The sequence below is a fragment of the Coffea arabica genome, chromosome 3c (assembly GCF_036785885.1).
Source record: "Coffea arabica cultivar ET-39 chromosome 3c, Coffea Arabica ET-39 HiFi, whole genome shotgun sequence".
NCBI lineage: Eukaryota > Viridiplantae > Streptophyta > Magnoliopsida > Gentianales > Rubiaceae > Coffea > Coffea arabica.
In genome coordinates, this window is record NC_092314.1 from 18,755,941 (window position 1) to 18,774,845 (window position 18,905).

Sequence of the window (18,905 nt, forward strand, 5' to 3'; positions counted from 1 at the left end):
AAGCAATTGTACAAAGTTCAGAAATCTGGAGCAACTGCTCCTACATCTTCTTTGACTAAAGTAACTAGCCAAACTGGGAAGGAAGACCTCCACTCAATCTCACCTGTTATGGTAATGGCAATTTTTGCCAAGTTATGACTAACCCATTTCCCTCTCTATGCTTAAAGGAAAATAAACAGTTACCAAAATCCTTACTCAACTTTAGTATGTCTTCAAGAAGTACTCCCACCATTGGATCACCTGAATTTTCTTCAATAAGCTTATCCACAACCCTTTTGCAATCAGATTGAATGATTATATTGCCCCACTGCCTTTGTTGTGCCTTCAAGAGTGCCAACCTGATCGCACTAGCTTCTTCTACCACTGGTTCACCACATCTGTCACAACTTCCAGCCCAAGCTTCTACCAGTTCCCCTTTCTTGTCCCTGGCAACTACTCCCTAGCCCACTCTCTGCCTTTTTACATCCAATGCAGCATCAGTGTTTAGGCAAATGAATCCTTGGGGAGGTGGGTACCATCGACTTTCTTTCCTATCAGATTTTCCATCTTTTTGTTCTTCAGTCCTTCCATTAGAATTAGCTTCATTGTCCTCTATCCATTCTCCTACTGCTTTGTTAATGGTAAATCCTGGGCAGCTCCCCTCTTTTTGGAATTGCATCTTATTCCTAGATTTCCAAATTTGCCAAAGAATGTTGATGGTCAAGGCTATATGCTCTCTTCCTGCAGCTCTTCGTTTTTCCTCCATTAAACCATTCCACCACAGCCAGAAATTGTTCTTGAAATCATTCAAACCATCCCACTGAAGTGGAGCTGCTTTCCATATCTGCTCTGCGTGTTTGCAAAGGAAAAACATGTGTTCCAGTGTTTCTGTTTCTTCTCCACAACAGCAGCATTTATCTTCCCCCTTACCTGTTCTATGCTTAATGACTTCATTAACAGGCAGAATACCATGTAGACACTGCCAAATAAAATGTTTGAGTTTCTGCTTAATGTCCAAACTCCATATAAACTTCCAAGCCTCACTATATCTAGTAACTCTACTACTACCCTCCTTCTTTTTAACTGATTCCCTCTCCTTTTGCATTTCTTTTGCTACCACATACCCCGTTTTAACACTGTACTCCCCAGAGGTTGTATAAGGCCACACTAACCTATCTTTACCACCCTGCATGCTTAAAGGTATTTTTTTTATCCTTGCACAGTCCTCTTCATCCAGGATAGAATCTAGCATCAGTTCATTCCATTTTCCATTAAGTATTAGCTCAGAAACTTTCCTTATCTGGCAATCAGGTGGTTTCCTACTCACTATCTTTCCTGGCCCCGAATCAGTGAGCCACCTATCAGTCCAAATATTAATATTTTTCCCAACCCCTACCCTCTTTCTAGTTCCCCTCTCCAAAACACCTCTCGCACTTAAAATGCTTCTCCGCATCCAAGAATCCCCAGCTCTTTGCTCTGTATTCCAGATGGAGTTCCTTTTAAAATATTTCCCCCTCAACACCTTACTAACCATAAGGTTTGGCTTTGTTATTATTCTCCATAGTTGTTTAGCCAGCATTGCAGTGTTGAATTCTTGAAGATCTTTGAATCCAAGCCCTCCCATACTTTTTATCTCTGACAATTTTTCCATCCCATCCATTGCATTTTTCTATTGTCTGCACCACTCCCCCACCAGAAGTTTGCCATTTCCTTACATATATCTGTACATAAAGCCTTAGGCAGCTTGCAACATGCCATAGCATACGTAGGCATTGCTAACAGCACTGCTTTAAGGAGGACCTCCTTTCTAGCATTACTCAGAAATTTCTCCTTCCATCCCCTTAGTTTATTTACTACCCTCTCCCTTATACAGTGAAAAACCTGCATCTTTGACCGCCCAATAAACATTGGTAGACCCAAGTATTTGCTTTACCTTGCTTGACTCATTCCACCCAGTATATTCAGAATCTTGCTTTACTTTCCTCAACTGTGTTTTTGCTAAAGAAGACAGAGGATTTGTCAACATTGATAACCTACCCTGAAGCTTCTCCATATTTCCTGAGAATTTGCATTACTTCACCCGCTTCCTCCTTAGTGGCCTTACAAAAGATAAGTGTATCATCTGCAAAAAACAAGTGAGCAATAGCAGGACTTCTAGGGGCAATTTTTAACCCAGAGGTCTTATGATTTTGCATAGCTTGCTTCAACAAATTTGACAAACCTTCTGAGACCAATAAGAACAGGTAAGGGGATAAAGGATCCCCCTGCCTGATTCCTCTAGTTGGCCTTAGAAAACCTCTGTTTTCACCATTGATTTAAAAGAGCATGAGACTGAAGACATACATTTTAACATCCACTGAATCCAAGTACTGCAGAAACCCATTTTTTCCATAATTTTAACCACAAAGGACCACTCTACCCTATCGTATGCCTTAGACATATGTTATTTCCATAATTTATTGTTCATCTTAGTCTTACTTATTTCTGTGTGTTACTTCTGAATACATATGTTAATTTCTAGACAGGTGGACCTCTCTGTGGGCTAAAGAAATTTGAATTCAATTCAAATTTTAGGATGGATGGCTAGGATTACCTCGAGAGTAAGACGGAAAATTGAATTTTAAAATTTGAATTCAATAGCAACATCTGCATTTCTGATTGAAGCTCTGATATGTTTAGCCATGTCGGCCTCACACATCTGAAAAGCGCGCCAATGGCTTACGGCCACGTGGCAAAAGAGTACAGCAGTCCACGTGTGGAGATCAATCCAACTTGATGATGTCACCCTATCCGTTGCAAATTATCTGTATAATTGGGTAGAATGAATAGAATATTTTATTATTTTTTAGAGTCAATGTGGTAAAGGCCTTGTTTCCAAGCGTCTCATAATATTACAAATATGTTCGGGACGAACACGTGGACGGTGGATAGGGAGGCTACCGTATTGTTCATCCAAAAAATGGACAGTCAGGATTATCTTGAGAGTTACATCGCCTAAACCAATGCGAACTATCCCTACATCTCTGTCGCCTTTGTCAAGTTTCATTTTAGGCCTTTTTCACTTTTCTTTTATTTTGGTTAAAAACCAAAAGTATATATTCCTTTTCTTGGTTTTTTTTCTTGTTTTTGGATGGGATTCAATTTCCAAAATTTGAAATTGAAAGGGAGTGATAATTGAAAGTGGAGGATGAATTGAGAAGAAAAATGAAGGGCTACTACTGGATTTTGCTTACTACTGATGATTGAAGATGAAGATTTTTGGTTCTTGAAATTTGTTTTAGCAAGGAATGGTGAAGGGTTAAAGATGACAATGATTGATGTATGGAAAAGAGGTCCTTCCATCTTAGTGTACGGAGAAGGACAGGTGTCAGCCCCTTAATTATTATTATTATTGATAACATTAATTATTAATTACAAATTACAATGTGACATTTCGAGCAAAGACTAATTGCCATTGGCAATATTATTTGTTATTAGGAATTCTTAATGTGTAAGTCAATTCAAAGTCTTATTATTATTGATGGCATTAGTTATTAATCACCAGTATTATTAATAAACGTAATCCACTGGGCAACTAAACGGCATTAAGAAGTTCTAAACTGAAAATCAATTTAAAGATTTTTTTTCCACTGCATTTGCAACATTTTTTTCAACATAAGTGGGATCCAGTACTTTTAATGGCCGGTAGCATTCTACCGCTGAATCCAATACTACATCATCGTCAATTTCCCTATATGAACAAGGACATTCATTTAAATCAATAAAACAAGAAAAAGATGGGTGAGGACAGTGATGGGATGCAATCCCGTACCCGATTCTTCGATATGAACAATGATTGCATATCATTGATCTTCTCTTTGATATCTCCTCAAGATTTATGTAGCGCATCACGCATTTCTAAGCACTTCAAGCTTGCTTCTGAGTCTGATACTGTTTGGGAAAATATTCTTCCTTGAGATCTCGAAGAGATCATCTCAAATTTAGTTCCCTGGATGAGCCGTAGACAGAAGAAAGAGCTCTACCATCTGCTTTGTCACTCTTCAAACCCGATCGACAAGGGAGTCCTGATCAACAAGGGTAATCTCTCAACTCCTCATTTTTTTTGAGCAAATTGCGCAAAATGTCACTAAATTATTGCGAAGTGTCAGTTCTAGTCACTAAACTTTTTTATTAGGCAAAAATGTCACTGAACTAGTAAATCTGTATCGTTTTGGTCACTTTGTGTACTTATACCGTTAGGAGAGACGGAAAGTAACTTTTTGAAGGGCAATTTCGTCTGCACAACCTTTTCCTTGAAACTCTCCACCATAAATTGCTCTCAAATGTGTCAGACAACTCGTAAGTTCAATTAGAAACTGCAAATCCTTATCCTCTAATAGATTTCTTCTACAAATATGGAGTAGGAGGGGCAATATAAGAAGTTGCAATTTGCTGGGAATGTGTTGAAGCTTCATTGGAGGAATACCCAAGGAAAGAACACCAACCTGCAATTTGCTGGGAATGTGTTGAAGCTTCATGAGAGGAAAACGCAAGGAAACAATTCCAACCTGCTCTTGTGGCAGTAAAACCAATTTGAAAATTTCATGGACTGATAGGAACCCAACAAGGAGATATGTTGAATGTGCTAATGGCGAGGTAAGTGTGTGAAGATATAGAAAATTCATTAAATTAGATTAATGTTTAATTTTTTAGACATTTATCGGCTAAAAAGAATTTGGATAATTTTTTTTGTAGGTTGATGGCTGTGGTTATTGGAATTGGTATGATGGTGAAATGTGTGAGCGTTCCAAACAAGTCATACCCCGTCCTTTAAGAAGAATAAATAGGCTGGAAACTAAGAATGAAACTTTGCAGCAGCAAGTTCTCAAGTTGCAAAAGAAAGCTGAGAAAATGGAGATTCAAGTAAAAAATCTGAAGGAGAAGCTTGAAAGAAAGAATGGGAAAAAATGGTCGTTGTTGTTTTTGTTATAACCTGGACAATTGTTAATGCATCAATGTGGATTTGGTGGCCTAACGAGGGACACAAGTTTGGAAGGCTGCAAATTGATGGCTACTAGAGTATTGTTGTACTTCAAATCCTAAACCAATGCTGTCAAATGTTTTAATAGATAGCTCGTTTTTGTTGAGGTTGTAGTGTTGTTATGTACACCTCATTTTGGTTGGTGTTTTTTACCCCTTGGATGTTTGAGATTGTAGTTTATGAATAAAAGACTGAAGTATTAGTTCCAGTATATGTATTCAAAAGAAAAGTAGCTCACAAATGCATCTACATAAAGCCAAATACAACAAAAGACCAGTGGACCCAACAAAATGAGATTGAATATGCACACTTCCAATCAACTGCCTTACAAAAGAGTTATAATTGTCACTGTCATTCCAAACAATTCCCAACAAAGTTAGCCTTGGTTCACATGTAAATAATCTAGAAGGATAGAATACATCCAAACAAAAGCTATCCAAACAAAATATTGACTACATTCAAATAAGCCTAAACATTATTCACAAGTCCTTTAATCTGATCTTCCACTTCTATTGCTCCTTGATGTTCCAGCCCATCTACCAATCTTGAAAGGTGGTTCTTTGTTCAAGTACTCATAGTTGGTGTTGATCCTTATTTTGTCAATTTCAGACAAATTTCTCTTTGAATGGAGAGACTGTTTGTTAGCCGCTATAGTTGATTAGTCGGCATCATTGACAGGCCTAACTCTCCTCACTTGTACACAAGTATAATACATAGTAACAGTAGCTATTTGCCATAGTAAAATTAAAAACAAAATTAGAAATAAATTTTACACCTACAGGTGTCTTAGTCTTCCTAATCTTTTTCTTTTTCGTACTATTAGTGGCATCGACACTATCAACGTTATGAGTTGATTGTTTCTACAATTCTGATAGCTCCGCAGCTTGTGCATTACTTTCAGCATGTGAAAAAGTGTAATTATATGAAGTAGCTTGCTCTTCAGCTCCATGTGGCTGAGAATTGGCACCCCTTGCAGAGTCTTCTTGAACTTCCACATGAGCAAAATGAGGCTCCTGAGAATTAGCTCCATGTGCTGTGCTTGACATATTTTTGGTGCCTTTTGACTTTCTATTAGGAGCTGTAGGAGGTTGACTGTAGCCTTCATCTCCATTTTCTAGAACACTTTTGCAAGTAGCAGCATTGTGGCCTGCCTAACCACATTTTCTACAGTGCATGATCACACGCTTTTTTAATTTTTGCACATTATCCCTTCCCACATGAACACCACTTCTATTTTCAAAACTATCTTTTCTTCTTGCTTTCTTGGGCCTACCAGGTTGGACACATGCAAGTGGAGGAACTAATATGGGAGTATCACTCTGAGCCCATAGAGGCTTTCCACTAATTGGATATAGAACATTCTCATATATTTGAAAGAATGGATCTCTACTATAAGACTGATTGGCATAGTCATTTGGGTCCCTACCAATTTTAAAATGGTAGAAATTGCATGGCAGTAGGAGAGCCTACGAATTTGTCACAACATGCATGTACATGTTCTGTCTCCTAAGTACACAGCAAATTGTTCCCCCCTAGGTCCCCTAATTTGATACCCCTTTTTATCATTTGATATCGGCTTCCATTTCCTAGAAAACTTTTCCCTTCCCTCAATCAAAGCCTTTATTGCTGGTCCCAAAGGACCACTACATTTTCTCATCCAATATACCCTATTTGATATCCTTTCGATTATGAATTGTCTAATCCACTCAACCATCCCAATCGCTGGCAATTCTCTAGCATTTAATATATGAGAATTAAATGTCTCTGATGAATTATTAACTAGCATGTCAGACTTCATATGAAGTGGAAAAAAAGCCTTACACCAGTGATGACGTGGTGCAGCCCTCTCGACCCATGCATGAGCTTGCTGGTTATATGCTCTAAGCTCTTCCAACGCTGCCTCATAGAACTCCACTGTTGATGCTGCTACAATGCTCCAAAAGTTTTCTTTAAGCACTTCACCAAGGTGATTTTTCTTGAAATTTTGGTACATATGTTGTACGCAATATCTATGGCCAGCTTCTAGTAATAACTCGAAAAATGCACTATCAAGATCCTATAAAAGAGTTCTAAGTTTAGTCACTTGCAAAAATATTACTTTAAAATACATGCTATAATGATAAAGTACAATACTCCTAACCTTTTGTTGGTCCGAATAAAAGTGTATTCACTGCTAGTATAAGGTATTTCTAGATCATGAATCAATAAACTCAAAAACCAATGCCATTGTTCCCGAGCCTCTTTCTCAACAACTGCCCAGGCTAATGGCCACCAACCATTATTTAGATCTGCCCCAATAGCAGTCAACAATGGCCCTAGATATGCCCCATTAGTGTGATAACCATTAAGAGCAATAAGGGGCCTACATCCCTCTTTAAATCCCTTTTTCAATGGTCCCAGACAACAGTAGAATCTCATGAATCTGGAATTACTTTCAAGATCAAGTCTTAGGGAATACTTAATGTCTATGGTGGTGTTAGGGTGCATCTTTTGTAGTTCTGCTGCGTACCTCCCATCATCAGCATACTATTGAGATGCTGACCCTTTGATAGCAGCCTTAGCTATTGCAAGTGCTTTGTAACCTTTGTTTCTTGTGATCTCACAGCTATATTGCTCATCTATACTCTGTAACAATTGCCTAGCAGGCATGTTCATAGTGGATCTAATAGATTCTTTAAACTTGTCAGCTACCCAATTGGATGTCATGTTTTTGTTTCTCTGTGCATGGCTGCAATTGGTGTGGACATCGTAAATTCGCTTAACTACAAAGTCTTGGGGTACCCAAAGCAGTAACGTGGCTAGCATAAATATACCACTTACACGAATCTGCACATTTAGTTCTCATTCTTGTTTTGTCACTTGTATACATGTATATAGGTCTTCCACTCATAATTGCATAATTTCTGAGAGTATCTCTGAACTGTTTTTTGGTTCCAAATTTTTGCCCAACATGAAATGGGGATCTGTTCCATCTCTGCCAGCATTGAAACTAGTGTATCTCACTGGAACATCTTCATCTTCCGAATTTGGATCACTATTTAATTCCCCTTCAACCTGATCATCTAATAGTGGGTTATGTTCCTCTCTATTTTCAAATGCTTCAGTTTCAGTTGTTGCACCTTCATTTGTTTCACCTTGACCTGCTGCACCTCCATTTGATGCACCTTGAGTTGCTGCACCTCCATTTCTAACTCTTTTAGCAGAACCAGAAAGGGCCTCCAAGGTACGAGATTTTCTGCTATCACTTTTTCTTCTATTACTGGAACTGTCATTGTCCCTCCTATTCTGACTTGATGGAGTTGGGTCATTATCAACTTTGCTATGCATTTGTGGCTCAGATTCATGTATATTGTTGTTGGCCTGCCCACATCTCCTAGAAGATTTTTGGTATGAATCTTCATCTTCACCAGCATGGTCATGCTTCCACTCTAAATCTGCAACTGATCTACCAGCTTGGTCTCCTTTTTTTCATCTATGAGGTGTTGCTGCCTGTTGTGTAAGAATTTCACCATCATCCAAGATCTCTTCTATTACCACTGAACTCTTTCTCTATGATGACTATTCTAGTTGCTTTTTCTTCTGCAACTCATATATTTCGTCAACTATTACATGATGACAGTATACTTCCATCAACTTTTACTCATAAACCCAATCACAAAATTGTCTAATGTCTTCATCCATTTGAAGTTCTATCAGTCTATGGTTCAAATCCGCTCTAGGGTCAATGTAATAGTACAACATGGTTTCATTGTGCCCATAATCTTCCACCATTTCATTTATTTCAGAAATCGATATAAAATCAGCATGGCAAAAATCGAAATAATCAATCTCTCCACCTACATAAATCTTATATTTCTCTCCCTCAATTTTACCACCGTGGTGGAGTTTAATCGAAAATATAGGTTTATCAGGAACTGCAACAACAACAAGGGCAAACAACAGGATTCTTGTTAATCACCATTTTTTATTGTCATACATGCTGTTCTTCTTATTAAAATACTTAACCCCATTTGTTAATTAACCCGAATCAGACAACTGCATTTTGAAAGTTTATTTTTTATGATTAAATTACAAGATAGAGGGTTCTTGTAGGACCCTTTGCAACTTCTACGACAAAAAGGGAAGTCAATCGTTCATATGTCCTTTTCTAAACAACCGGATCATATCAGCAAACCCTATACCTAATAAACACTCTAGCTAAATACTTCATTATACTCAAAACACAAACAACAACATTAATCAAACATTATCCAAATGTACTACAGCGAGATTGTAATATTTCTTACCGTATAACGTGTACGGATCAATGAACTCATCCATTTGCCTTTTCACCCAGTTTGCTGCCATCGATCACCTATTCTTCACTACTAATCTTCGTCTTTTGCCGGTTCTTTGATTCTTCTCACTGATTACTTTGATTTTGCTGGATCAATTTTGATACTCTTTGTTGTCATTGTTAACTTTGTCAAAAATTTTACCAACATTCCAAACCCCACAATTGTCCCTTCATTTACCAGATGAAATTTTCCCACAAAGGTTGTGCAGACAAAATTGCCCATCAAAAAGTTATTTTCCATCTCTCCTAATGGCATAAGTACACGGAGTGACCAAAATGGTACAGATTTACTAGTCCAGTGACATTTTTAGCTAATAAAAAAGGTTAGTGACCAGAACCGACTCCTGCAATAGTTTAGTGACATTTCACGCAATTTGTTTTTTTTTTCACACACAAAAATTAATTTAAAATTTTTTTTTCCTTTTTCTTATCTTCATTTTTTCTTTTCTAGGCAATTTGGATTCACCATATGGAAAGAGCTTTATCTCACCAATTCTCTCTCCCTTTTTTGTCCATCTATGTTCTAATGGAAATATATTGTGAAAGATTGAAGACTTTGGCAAATCACTGTTGATGTAACAAAATCATGGAGTTGGTTAAATTTGATTTAACATAACCTCTTACACGTTGTAATGAAACTGTACAATCTCCAAAAACTTTACATAAGTAAATTAAATTACTTATGAAAAGGGGAATCTTGATTAACAGTTGATCACTGAAAAGATCATGATCTAGGATCTTGAATCGTTGTACGGTATGCGATTTTTTAATGCAAAACGTTACTAGTTATTATGCCATGAATTAGCTGAATCTGAATCTCTGTCAAAACTTCCGCACAGAATTGACTTTTTTAGGAGTTTTCATAAAAATTTACTGTAGTGATTTGATGTATATGAGGTAAAATTGTAGTAATTTAATGACTTACGAAGTAAAATAATAATTAAGAAATGTGTTCATGAAAAACGTAAAATTTTTTCTACAAAAAATTACTATTCAAACAACCAATGTTCTTGGACCTACTGGTTAGTATACTGTTTGTTATTGTACCAAGTTTGAGCCCCTTGCCTATAAATGGGCTGCAAATTGAATCCATACTGTTGAAGATTCAACTTGAGAGCTCGTGGAGCTTTTCAGCCGGGACATATTGAATGGTCGGGATGGTTAATTTGTCAAATTGTCTTTGAGTGATGTACTTGGGATTAGGGGTGTCAACGAATCGAGCAGCTCGTGAATAGTTCGCGAGCAGCTCGTTCAAATGATCGGCTCGAGCTCGGTCAAATCGAGCTCGAGTCGATTTCGAACTATTCGAATATTCCAACGAATCGAATTCGAGCTTAAAAATGTTATGTTCGACAAGCTCGCGAGCTTTTCGAGCTTAAGGTATATTTAAATATATATAATTTTATATTTATAAAATTATATAGATATATATAGTTGTAAGCTTAATTACATGTTTTACCTATTAAAATTCAAAATATATTAGGGGTATTCTTGTCTTTCCAGGTAATTCTAAAAAAAAAAAGAAATTCACATATTAGACTTTAATTAGGTCAAGCAGCTTCAATTCGTGTCCGCCGTCTTTTTTCTTTCAACGGATCGAGAGCTTCCTCACCTCAGTGGCTCAGTCCCTATTCCTTAATCCCCATTCCTCACCTCAATCCCTAATTCCAATTTCAAATCAAACCCATTTGGGTTGCTAACTCTAGCAGTCCAGCCGTTCCATTTCGCTGTTGCCAACTCCACCCATTTGTTGTCAAATCAAACCCATTTGGATTGTGCAGCCGGTGCGGCCATGTGGCGAGTGGAAGCTTGGATCTTGAAGCAGGTGCAAGCGTGTAGCAGGTATTTCTTGAAGCTTGGATCTTGAGTTTTTCTCTTCCCTTCTGTATTTCTTTGATGTCTACTGGGGCTGAGAATACCGAAACGTAGTTGGTTGTAAGACTAAGGGTGCCTTAATGCCCAAAAGCTCAATGATACACAAGCTACACCTTTTCTGAATATTTCTTTCATCGATGGTGATCAGTGGCTGCAACCATACAGTTAATTTGAATATCATGTTAATTAAGTTGTGGGAAGAATTTGCAATGGCCGAATTCAGAATTTGGTGTTTTCAATGATTTAAATTATAATGATTGAAGGATGAATATATTTATTTGGAATTAATTTCTGAAATGATTTATTATAGCATTTGACACATGAATAAATTTCTTGGAAGGATTCAAGAAGATATAACGAGTAATTTATCAATTTTTGTGAGTAGAAGACTTTTTTTTTAATAATCATTATGTGTATTAAAACACTTGTAACATGCTGTAAGGGTCCAAGTATTTAAATCTAAAATCTGTTCCCTTCAAAAAACTTGCGCCGAAGCTTTGTTTCCAACAGAATGAGGCACCAACAATTCAGTAACTTGTATATTTTGCAACTGGCGTAAATCTAGAGGTCTATATATAATTGCGTACTCAATTTTTTGAAAGATCAAATATATGTTGATAGAGATGTACAATGATAAGATGGTGGTGAAATGGTTATGTTCTAACTTATTATTATTAATATTATTTTGCAGAAAGTGAAGGTAGCAAAAGAGATTCTACTTCCCATAAAATGAATGTGATAATTGGAAAGGTATATTGTTTGTATTTAATATTTTGATTCTTCTTCAAATATCTTATTTTAGATTTTACCACTACTATTTAATTACCTAAATTATTTATTTTATGTAGGGCCTGGAGTTGAAAATTTGGAATCCATAAGCAAAAGCTAGAAAAGATTATTATGGAATAGACAACATGCTACTGTCTTTAATTGCAAAATTTGTTTCACATTTTTAATTTGAATGTTGACACTTTGTCTTTGTTTTTCCTGTTTGTGTGACTTGGTGGATGTTGGTTGTGTGACTTATCTTTGAATTTGGATCATAGATTTGATGTTAAAATACGGATGAATTTGGATATTGGTTGGCATACTGGCTGAAAAGTGTTGACAATTTGATTGATGCTTTGGACTTTAAATTGGTACTTAAAACTGGTTTGTCTCAAACCAGTTTATCATATGGATGAGTTTGGATTTTGAAATTTTTGATTTTGTAAATTTCTGTGGGAATGCTTGAATTATCGAATGCAAATGACAGATGAAAAGACTGAATGAAAGAGCAAATTTTGCTTGCTAAGAATAGCAGATTGTTTGGTTCAGTTTTGACTTTTATAAACGAGCACAGTATTTAATCGAGCTCGAATTTGAACTCGAGCCCGAATTCGAATTCGAGCTCGAACACATATTCGAGCAATTTCGAGCACGAGCTTGAGCCTCATGATTTTCTTACGAATCGAATTCGAGCATGTAAAATTGATATTCGTCGATCTCGAGCTTTAGACACTTTGTCGAACTCGAATTCGATCAACCTATTATTCGAGCTCGATTCGATTTGTTGACACCCCTACTTGGGATGAAGAAAAACATGATGCGTCTTACATCTTTGGCATACTAAGTAATCTTATAATAGCAAACTACTGGGCCAATGGCTAAATGCCACCAGGGAGGGGGTTAAGTCCCTCCTTGGGCTGTGGGTGAGGGTTCAAACCTCACCTGCAGCGAAAAAAATTTAAGGGTTGTGTCAGAGCACTCGCTTAGTCTAGTTGGGTCCGTATACCCACTAACCCCCTACCACAGTCTCCTTAGGCTCCCTCTCCCCCCTAGATTAGGATAAAATAGGTTATACAAATATATCGTTGCTGATAAAAAAAAGAAGAAGTAATCTTATAATAGCAGAGACTAGAGAGTGACTACATTATTATTCTTATTATTATTATTATTTTGCTATTCTAGCTCAAGAACATTTATTCAAATCGCTTTGTTCATAGCATTTCCAAGTAATTTCTTTCAATTCTTCTCATGATTTTCATTGTTGCTTTCTAAATGTTTCTCTTTTTGTTGATAATACATTTGTCATGTTGACATTACTGCGGTTAAAAGCGTGATGCTTATGAAGCAGGCATAATCATAATTTTTCATAAAATCCGTCAAATTCCTTTTGCATATTGATCTCAAGCATATTGATTAACATAAAAGATGCTTCTGCCGTTTGACAGTGCTTCTAGCTAACTGAATCAACCGGGAAAATATGTTATATGCTAAGCGCGTGGGAGCCCTCCATTCATAAGAAAGAATATCCTAATTGCTGGAAGTGGTATGAGTTATCTGGATCAAGGTATGCATAAAAGGCTGAGACACCCTACCTGAAATTTCAGTCTAATCTTGGCCGATCTGGATGAAAGCTCTATTCCTTATGCTTCTTTGCTAATTGATTAATCTGGAAAAGAAATGATATATTCAGGTTTTCTGAGGTGGCTGAGCTACAGCATGTAGATATCCTTGGTACACGAGTAAAAATGCCAACTCGATCGCTGTCACTGAAGACTAATTATGCTGCTTACCTTGTGTTCAAAACTAAAGAGTATTCCTGTGGACTTGAAACTGCTGCCAAGGCCTCGGTTAGCTTTGCTGCCACTGCTGGCACCAGTGATGTCTCTGAGCCTATGGAAGGCGACTCTATCTACCTAAAATACACCTACATACGTACATTATCTAATGGAAGAGGGGCAGCAACCGTTCCTAACAATTCACGACCAAGATTTTATCAAAAAAATTATATGGTTCAGATTTCATCTTTTACCTCAATTTTAAACACATGTATGGAATCCACAAAATTTTGTTCTAGACTTACATGTTGTTAAAAGTAAATTATATCATGTGCAAACAAAATTACGCCGTGTGCAAAATACACATAACCTTTAGAAACGACAACCGCTCCTGCCCTGGTCCTTTTTTAATACCTCTATATGAAGATGATCTATGGCCTCGGTTAGCTTTGCTGCCACTCCTGGCACTAGTGGTAGCAGTATTCGGACCAGTGATGTCTCTGAGCCTATGGATGGCGACTCTGTCTACCTAAAAATACCTATAGACGTACTTGCAGATCTAACACCTACATGTGAAGATCTAAGCTATGGACGGCGGGAAGGAGATACGCGGCCACGATATGTTTTCGTGCCTCGGCCTGAGAATGAAATTGATGGCCAGGTTCCACATGAGAGAAACGATGGATGGCAAGAGATTTTGCTAGGAGAATTTTTCAACGATGAAGGTGTTGGGTATATGGAGATAAAAATTTCAGAAACTAAGATTTGGAATTGTCAAAGAGGCCTCATTCTTGAGGGAATTGAGATTAGACCCAAGGAAGAAACGTGATACTCTGAGTCAGTACTAAAACTTTGTGACTAATGATGTTACTGGGCAAGGATCATTTTGTTAAGTCGTGAGGTAAGTTATATTAAAATAATGATGTTCTGAGCCTTTTTGAGTGTTTTTTTTTGTTGGTCTTTCAACTTTTTCAAATGAATCGATAAGATTGTCTTGTAAAATGATATGTATAAATTTGTCCAATAAAATAATAAATTTCAAAAGTTACCTTTTTATAAATTAATGCATATCATTTCCTTACCTTTATTTATCTCTTCTGCTGTTCCTTTTTTTATTCCCTAGTAATTCCTCTTAGTAATTCTTTTCCTCCATTCTTCGGACAGCCACCAAACTCCGCTACCCCTGGCCCAACCCACCAAAAGTAAAAAGGAAAAAAAAACGAGCAAAATTCTGCTAGTTTTGTCTGAGGACCTAATTTACATCTCAAAACCTTCAGAGAAACTCACCAGAAAGTTTCAATTGATACCAGCTTGAGCATTCTCCTCCACCAACCACCAATTATTGACCAAAAATGAGCTTAAAATTCTGCTGCTACCATCCTTTTTAACACTTGAAGAGCATTCATTTCTCAACTTAGCACAAAACTAGAATAAAAATAATTGCATAAGTTAGAAAGGCAGATGAAGTGGATATTCGTGAATCGGGACACCTCGAACGCATAAAGGATAGAATGTAAGAATGGTGAGAATCACAATTGTAATTCACCTCGAACGCATAAAGGGTGATGGATATGGATGGTTAAATGGATTTGGATGAGAATTGCCACTTCTAATTGAAATTAATTACTGTTTCATCGTTAGTTCTATCTATATATTTACCGTCTAAAAAAAAAAGAGTCAAATCATAGTAGTGAAAGTTGAAAGTATTCAACAAGGAACAGTTATAGGGTAGTCTCAAGCTTAAGAACATATTCCTTTAAATTGTCCATATATCTGAGAGGGTGGTTTGTAAGAAGAGGGTGAGGAACATGAATTGCGCAAGAAGGAATGAGAACTGTAATAATCCCAAGTTTCAGATACTAGTTGACAATAAGGAAGATCAAATTGACATAGATGAAGGCTATGATAACCAAATCGTCCCAGAAGGATTTCATAAACTTTGAGTCAATGACCACTTTGTTAGGATGGTTATCTAAATTTAACTATTAGTGAAAACCATCACCTTTAAATCCAAAATCTATATGGCGATTATTAAGAAATAGATTAACTATAAAATAGCGGAAGCGTACCTGAATTCATATTGATAAATTTGATACTTGAATTCCTAGAGATTTTGGGGTGGCCTTCCAGGTCAACAGGTATTCACCGATCCTTTGAGAGAGGCCTTTAGTTTTTCTTTGATATCATTCCTGACAATGGGATATCAGGGAAGAGCTATTTTGTGGTATTAGGAAATACGACAACTAAAACGATACCTGTGACTTGGGGACCATAACCCTATTTATAGGTAACAATCCTGTTATCTTTTGGAACCCTATTTCAACCCATCATAGAAATAGGAGCCCATAAGTCTCTACACATTAAAGGCCCACACCCTATTAGATACATTAAATCCAAACTATATTTGATCACTTTAATTGGGTTTAACCTTAATTGACAGCTTGCAATACATAATTATTCACATATAAGTCCAATGTTGGATTAAGAATCCAACAATCTCCCACTTGGACTATATGTGTAAGCTTATAATTATGTTTCACAATTAACCGTATGAGCTCAACTTTACTGTCATTAGCATAATGTATCTGCAACCAATTCGGTCCATCAATCATACCAACATAGGATCAAAGTGGCTTTTGTTACACTTTCGTAATTCGACCCCATCAATGGTCACATATATCGATACAGTTGAATGACATGAATCATGATGTGGATGTGTAGTATGAAAATTTCATGTAATGTGATCAAAACATGCCTATTTCCAACTGGTCCACCTTAAACTTTCATGAGATCAAACCATACCAAAGTCAGAATGTAGATAAATCCAAACTTTATTTATGCATAAAATATCCTTAAATCCTTAATAATCGAAAAATATCATAAGAGCATTTAAAATAACAAACTCCCACTAAAACTGTACATCATTAAATACGACATCCATATAAGTAGTATGCTCATGAAATATTTTGGATGTCAATCCCTTAGTAAGCGGATCCGCAACCATGGAGTTTGTCCTGATATACTCTATCGATAACTGCCCATTCTGCACTCTTTTTTTAACAGTCAGAAACTTGATATCTATATGTTTAGATTTCGTTGAACTCCTGTTATTATTGGAATACAGGACTGCTGACTCATTGTCACAAAATAATTTGAGTGGTCTTTCAATACTATCCACTACACGTAATCCTGTGACAAAATTTCGCAGCCATATTCCTTGATTGGATGCCTCATAACAAACTATAAATTCTGCAGCCATAATAGAAGATGTTATGAGGGACTGTTTAGCACTCCTCCAGGATATGGCACCTCCAGCCAACAAGTAGATATAGCCTGACGTTGACTGCATAGTATCTTGGCATTCAACATAATCGGAATCAGTATACCCAATGATCTCTAACTCATCTGACTTCCGATACGTGAGCATGTAGTCTTTTGTTTTCTGTAGATACCGTAAGACCCGTTTGGTTGCTTTCCAATGATCTAATCCAGGATTACTCAAATGTCTATCCAACATCCCAATAATATACGCAATATCCGGACGCGTACATATTTGAGCATTATTTAGACTCCCTACTATTGATGCATAAGGAATCTTTTGCATCTCTTTTTCCTCAAAAGTATTCTTGGGACACTGTTCAAGACTAAATTTGTCTCCTTTAGCCACAGGGGTATCACCTGATTTACAATTTTGCATGCCATATTTTTTAAGGATCTTTTCGATATAACCCTTTTGTGATAGTCCTAAAATACTCTGAGATCGATCTCGGTGTATTTGTATACCTAGCATAAAAGATGCATAACCAAGATCTTTCATCTCAAAATTTTTAGTCAGAAATTTCTTGGTTTCATGCAATAGACCAATATCATTGCTGGCAAGCAAAATGTCATCAACATACAATACTAGAAAAATATACTTGCTCCCACAGAACTTATGGTATATGCAATCATCTACTAAATTCATCTCAAAACCAAATGAGATGATAACTTAATGGAATTTGAAATACCATTGTCAAGATGCTTGTTTGAGCCATAGACGAATTTTTTAAGTTTACAAACCATATTTTTTGGATCTCCTGATACAAAGTTTTTTGGTTGCACCATATAAATCGTCTCATCAATGTTACCATTGAGAAACGCTGTCTTTATATCCATCTGATGTAACTCAAGATCAAATGTGCCACTAATGTCATGATAATTCTAAACGAGTCCTTTGAAGAGACTGGAGAGAAAGTTTCTTTATAGTCGATACCTTCTTTTTATGTAAATTCCTTAGCGACAAGATGAGATTTATATCTTTCCACATTGCCTTTCGAATCCCTTTTGATTTTAAATATCCATTTACAACCAATGAGTTTCGCACCTTCTGGCAGTGGGACAAGATCCCAAATATCATTGTCCTTCATGGATTTAATCTTCTTATTTATTGCATCGAACTACTTTTGAGAATTTGAACTTTCCATGATTTGACAGAAGTTGATTGGATCATCTCCCATCAATCCAATGTCATCCTCATATTCTTGGAGAAAAACAATGTAATCATCTGGCACTGCACTTCTCCTTTCTCTAGTGGATCTTCTTAATGGCACTGGTTCTTGAAGAGGAAGAGTTTGTCCTTCTATAACAGTTTATTTTTCAACATTGTCTTGATTTGTTATGTCATGATCTTGTTCAGAAATAGGATCCAGAACGAGATCAATGACACCTGTGGGAATATTAATATATTCCTCTTTAAAGACAATGTCTCTTACTGTATTTTCTCCCCCAAACTCGACATTCTCAAAGAACCGGGCATTTCCTATTTCAAAAATTGATTTGACTGTGGGATCATAAAATTTGTATCCTCTGGATCTTTCAGAGTATCCAATAAAATAACAACTAATCGTTCTTGAGTCCAGTTTCTTTTCATTTGGTCTGTAAGGCCTTGCCTCAACTGGACACCCCCAAACATGCATATGCTTTAAACTGGGCCTTTTCCCTGTCCAAATCTCATAAGGGATTTTGATAGTTGCTTTAGTTGGAACTCTATTAAGGATATATGCTGCAGTCTTAAGTGCTTCACCTCAAAGTGACTCTGGTAAGGTAGAATGACATATCATACTCCTTACCATGTCTTTAAGTGTTCTATTTCGTCTTTCAACTACACCATTCA

The 18,905-nt window shown here is 36.7% G+C and overlaps 1 protein-coding gene across 1 annotated transcript; it reads left to right on the forward strand.

Moving 5' to 3' along the window:
• The first annotated feature begins 3,755 nt into the window (after positions 1-3,755).
• On the forward strand, positions 3,756-4,950 carry LOC140037869 (putative F-box protein PP2-B6). The gene is made up of 4 exons (XM_072083020.1): positions 3,756-3,911; positions 3,983-4,056; positions 4,491-4,614; positions 4,714-4,950. The coding sequence occupies exons 1-4, from the start codon at positions 3,756-3,758 to the stop codon at positions 4,948-4,950; spliced, it is 591 nt and encodes a 196-aa protein (XP_071939121.1).
• The last annotated feature ends 13,955 nt before the right edge of the window (positions 4,951-18,905 follow it).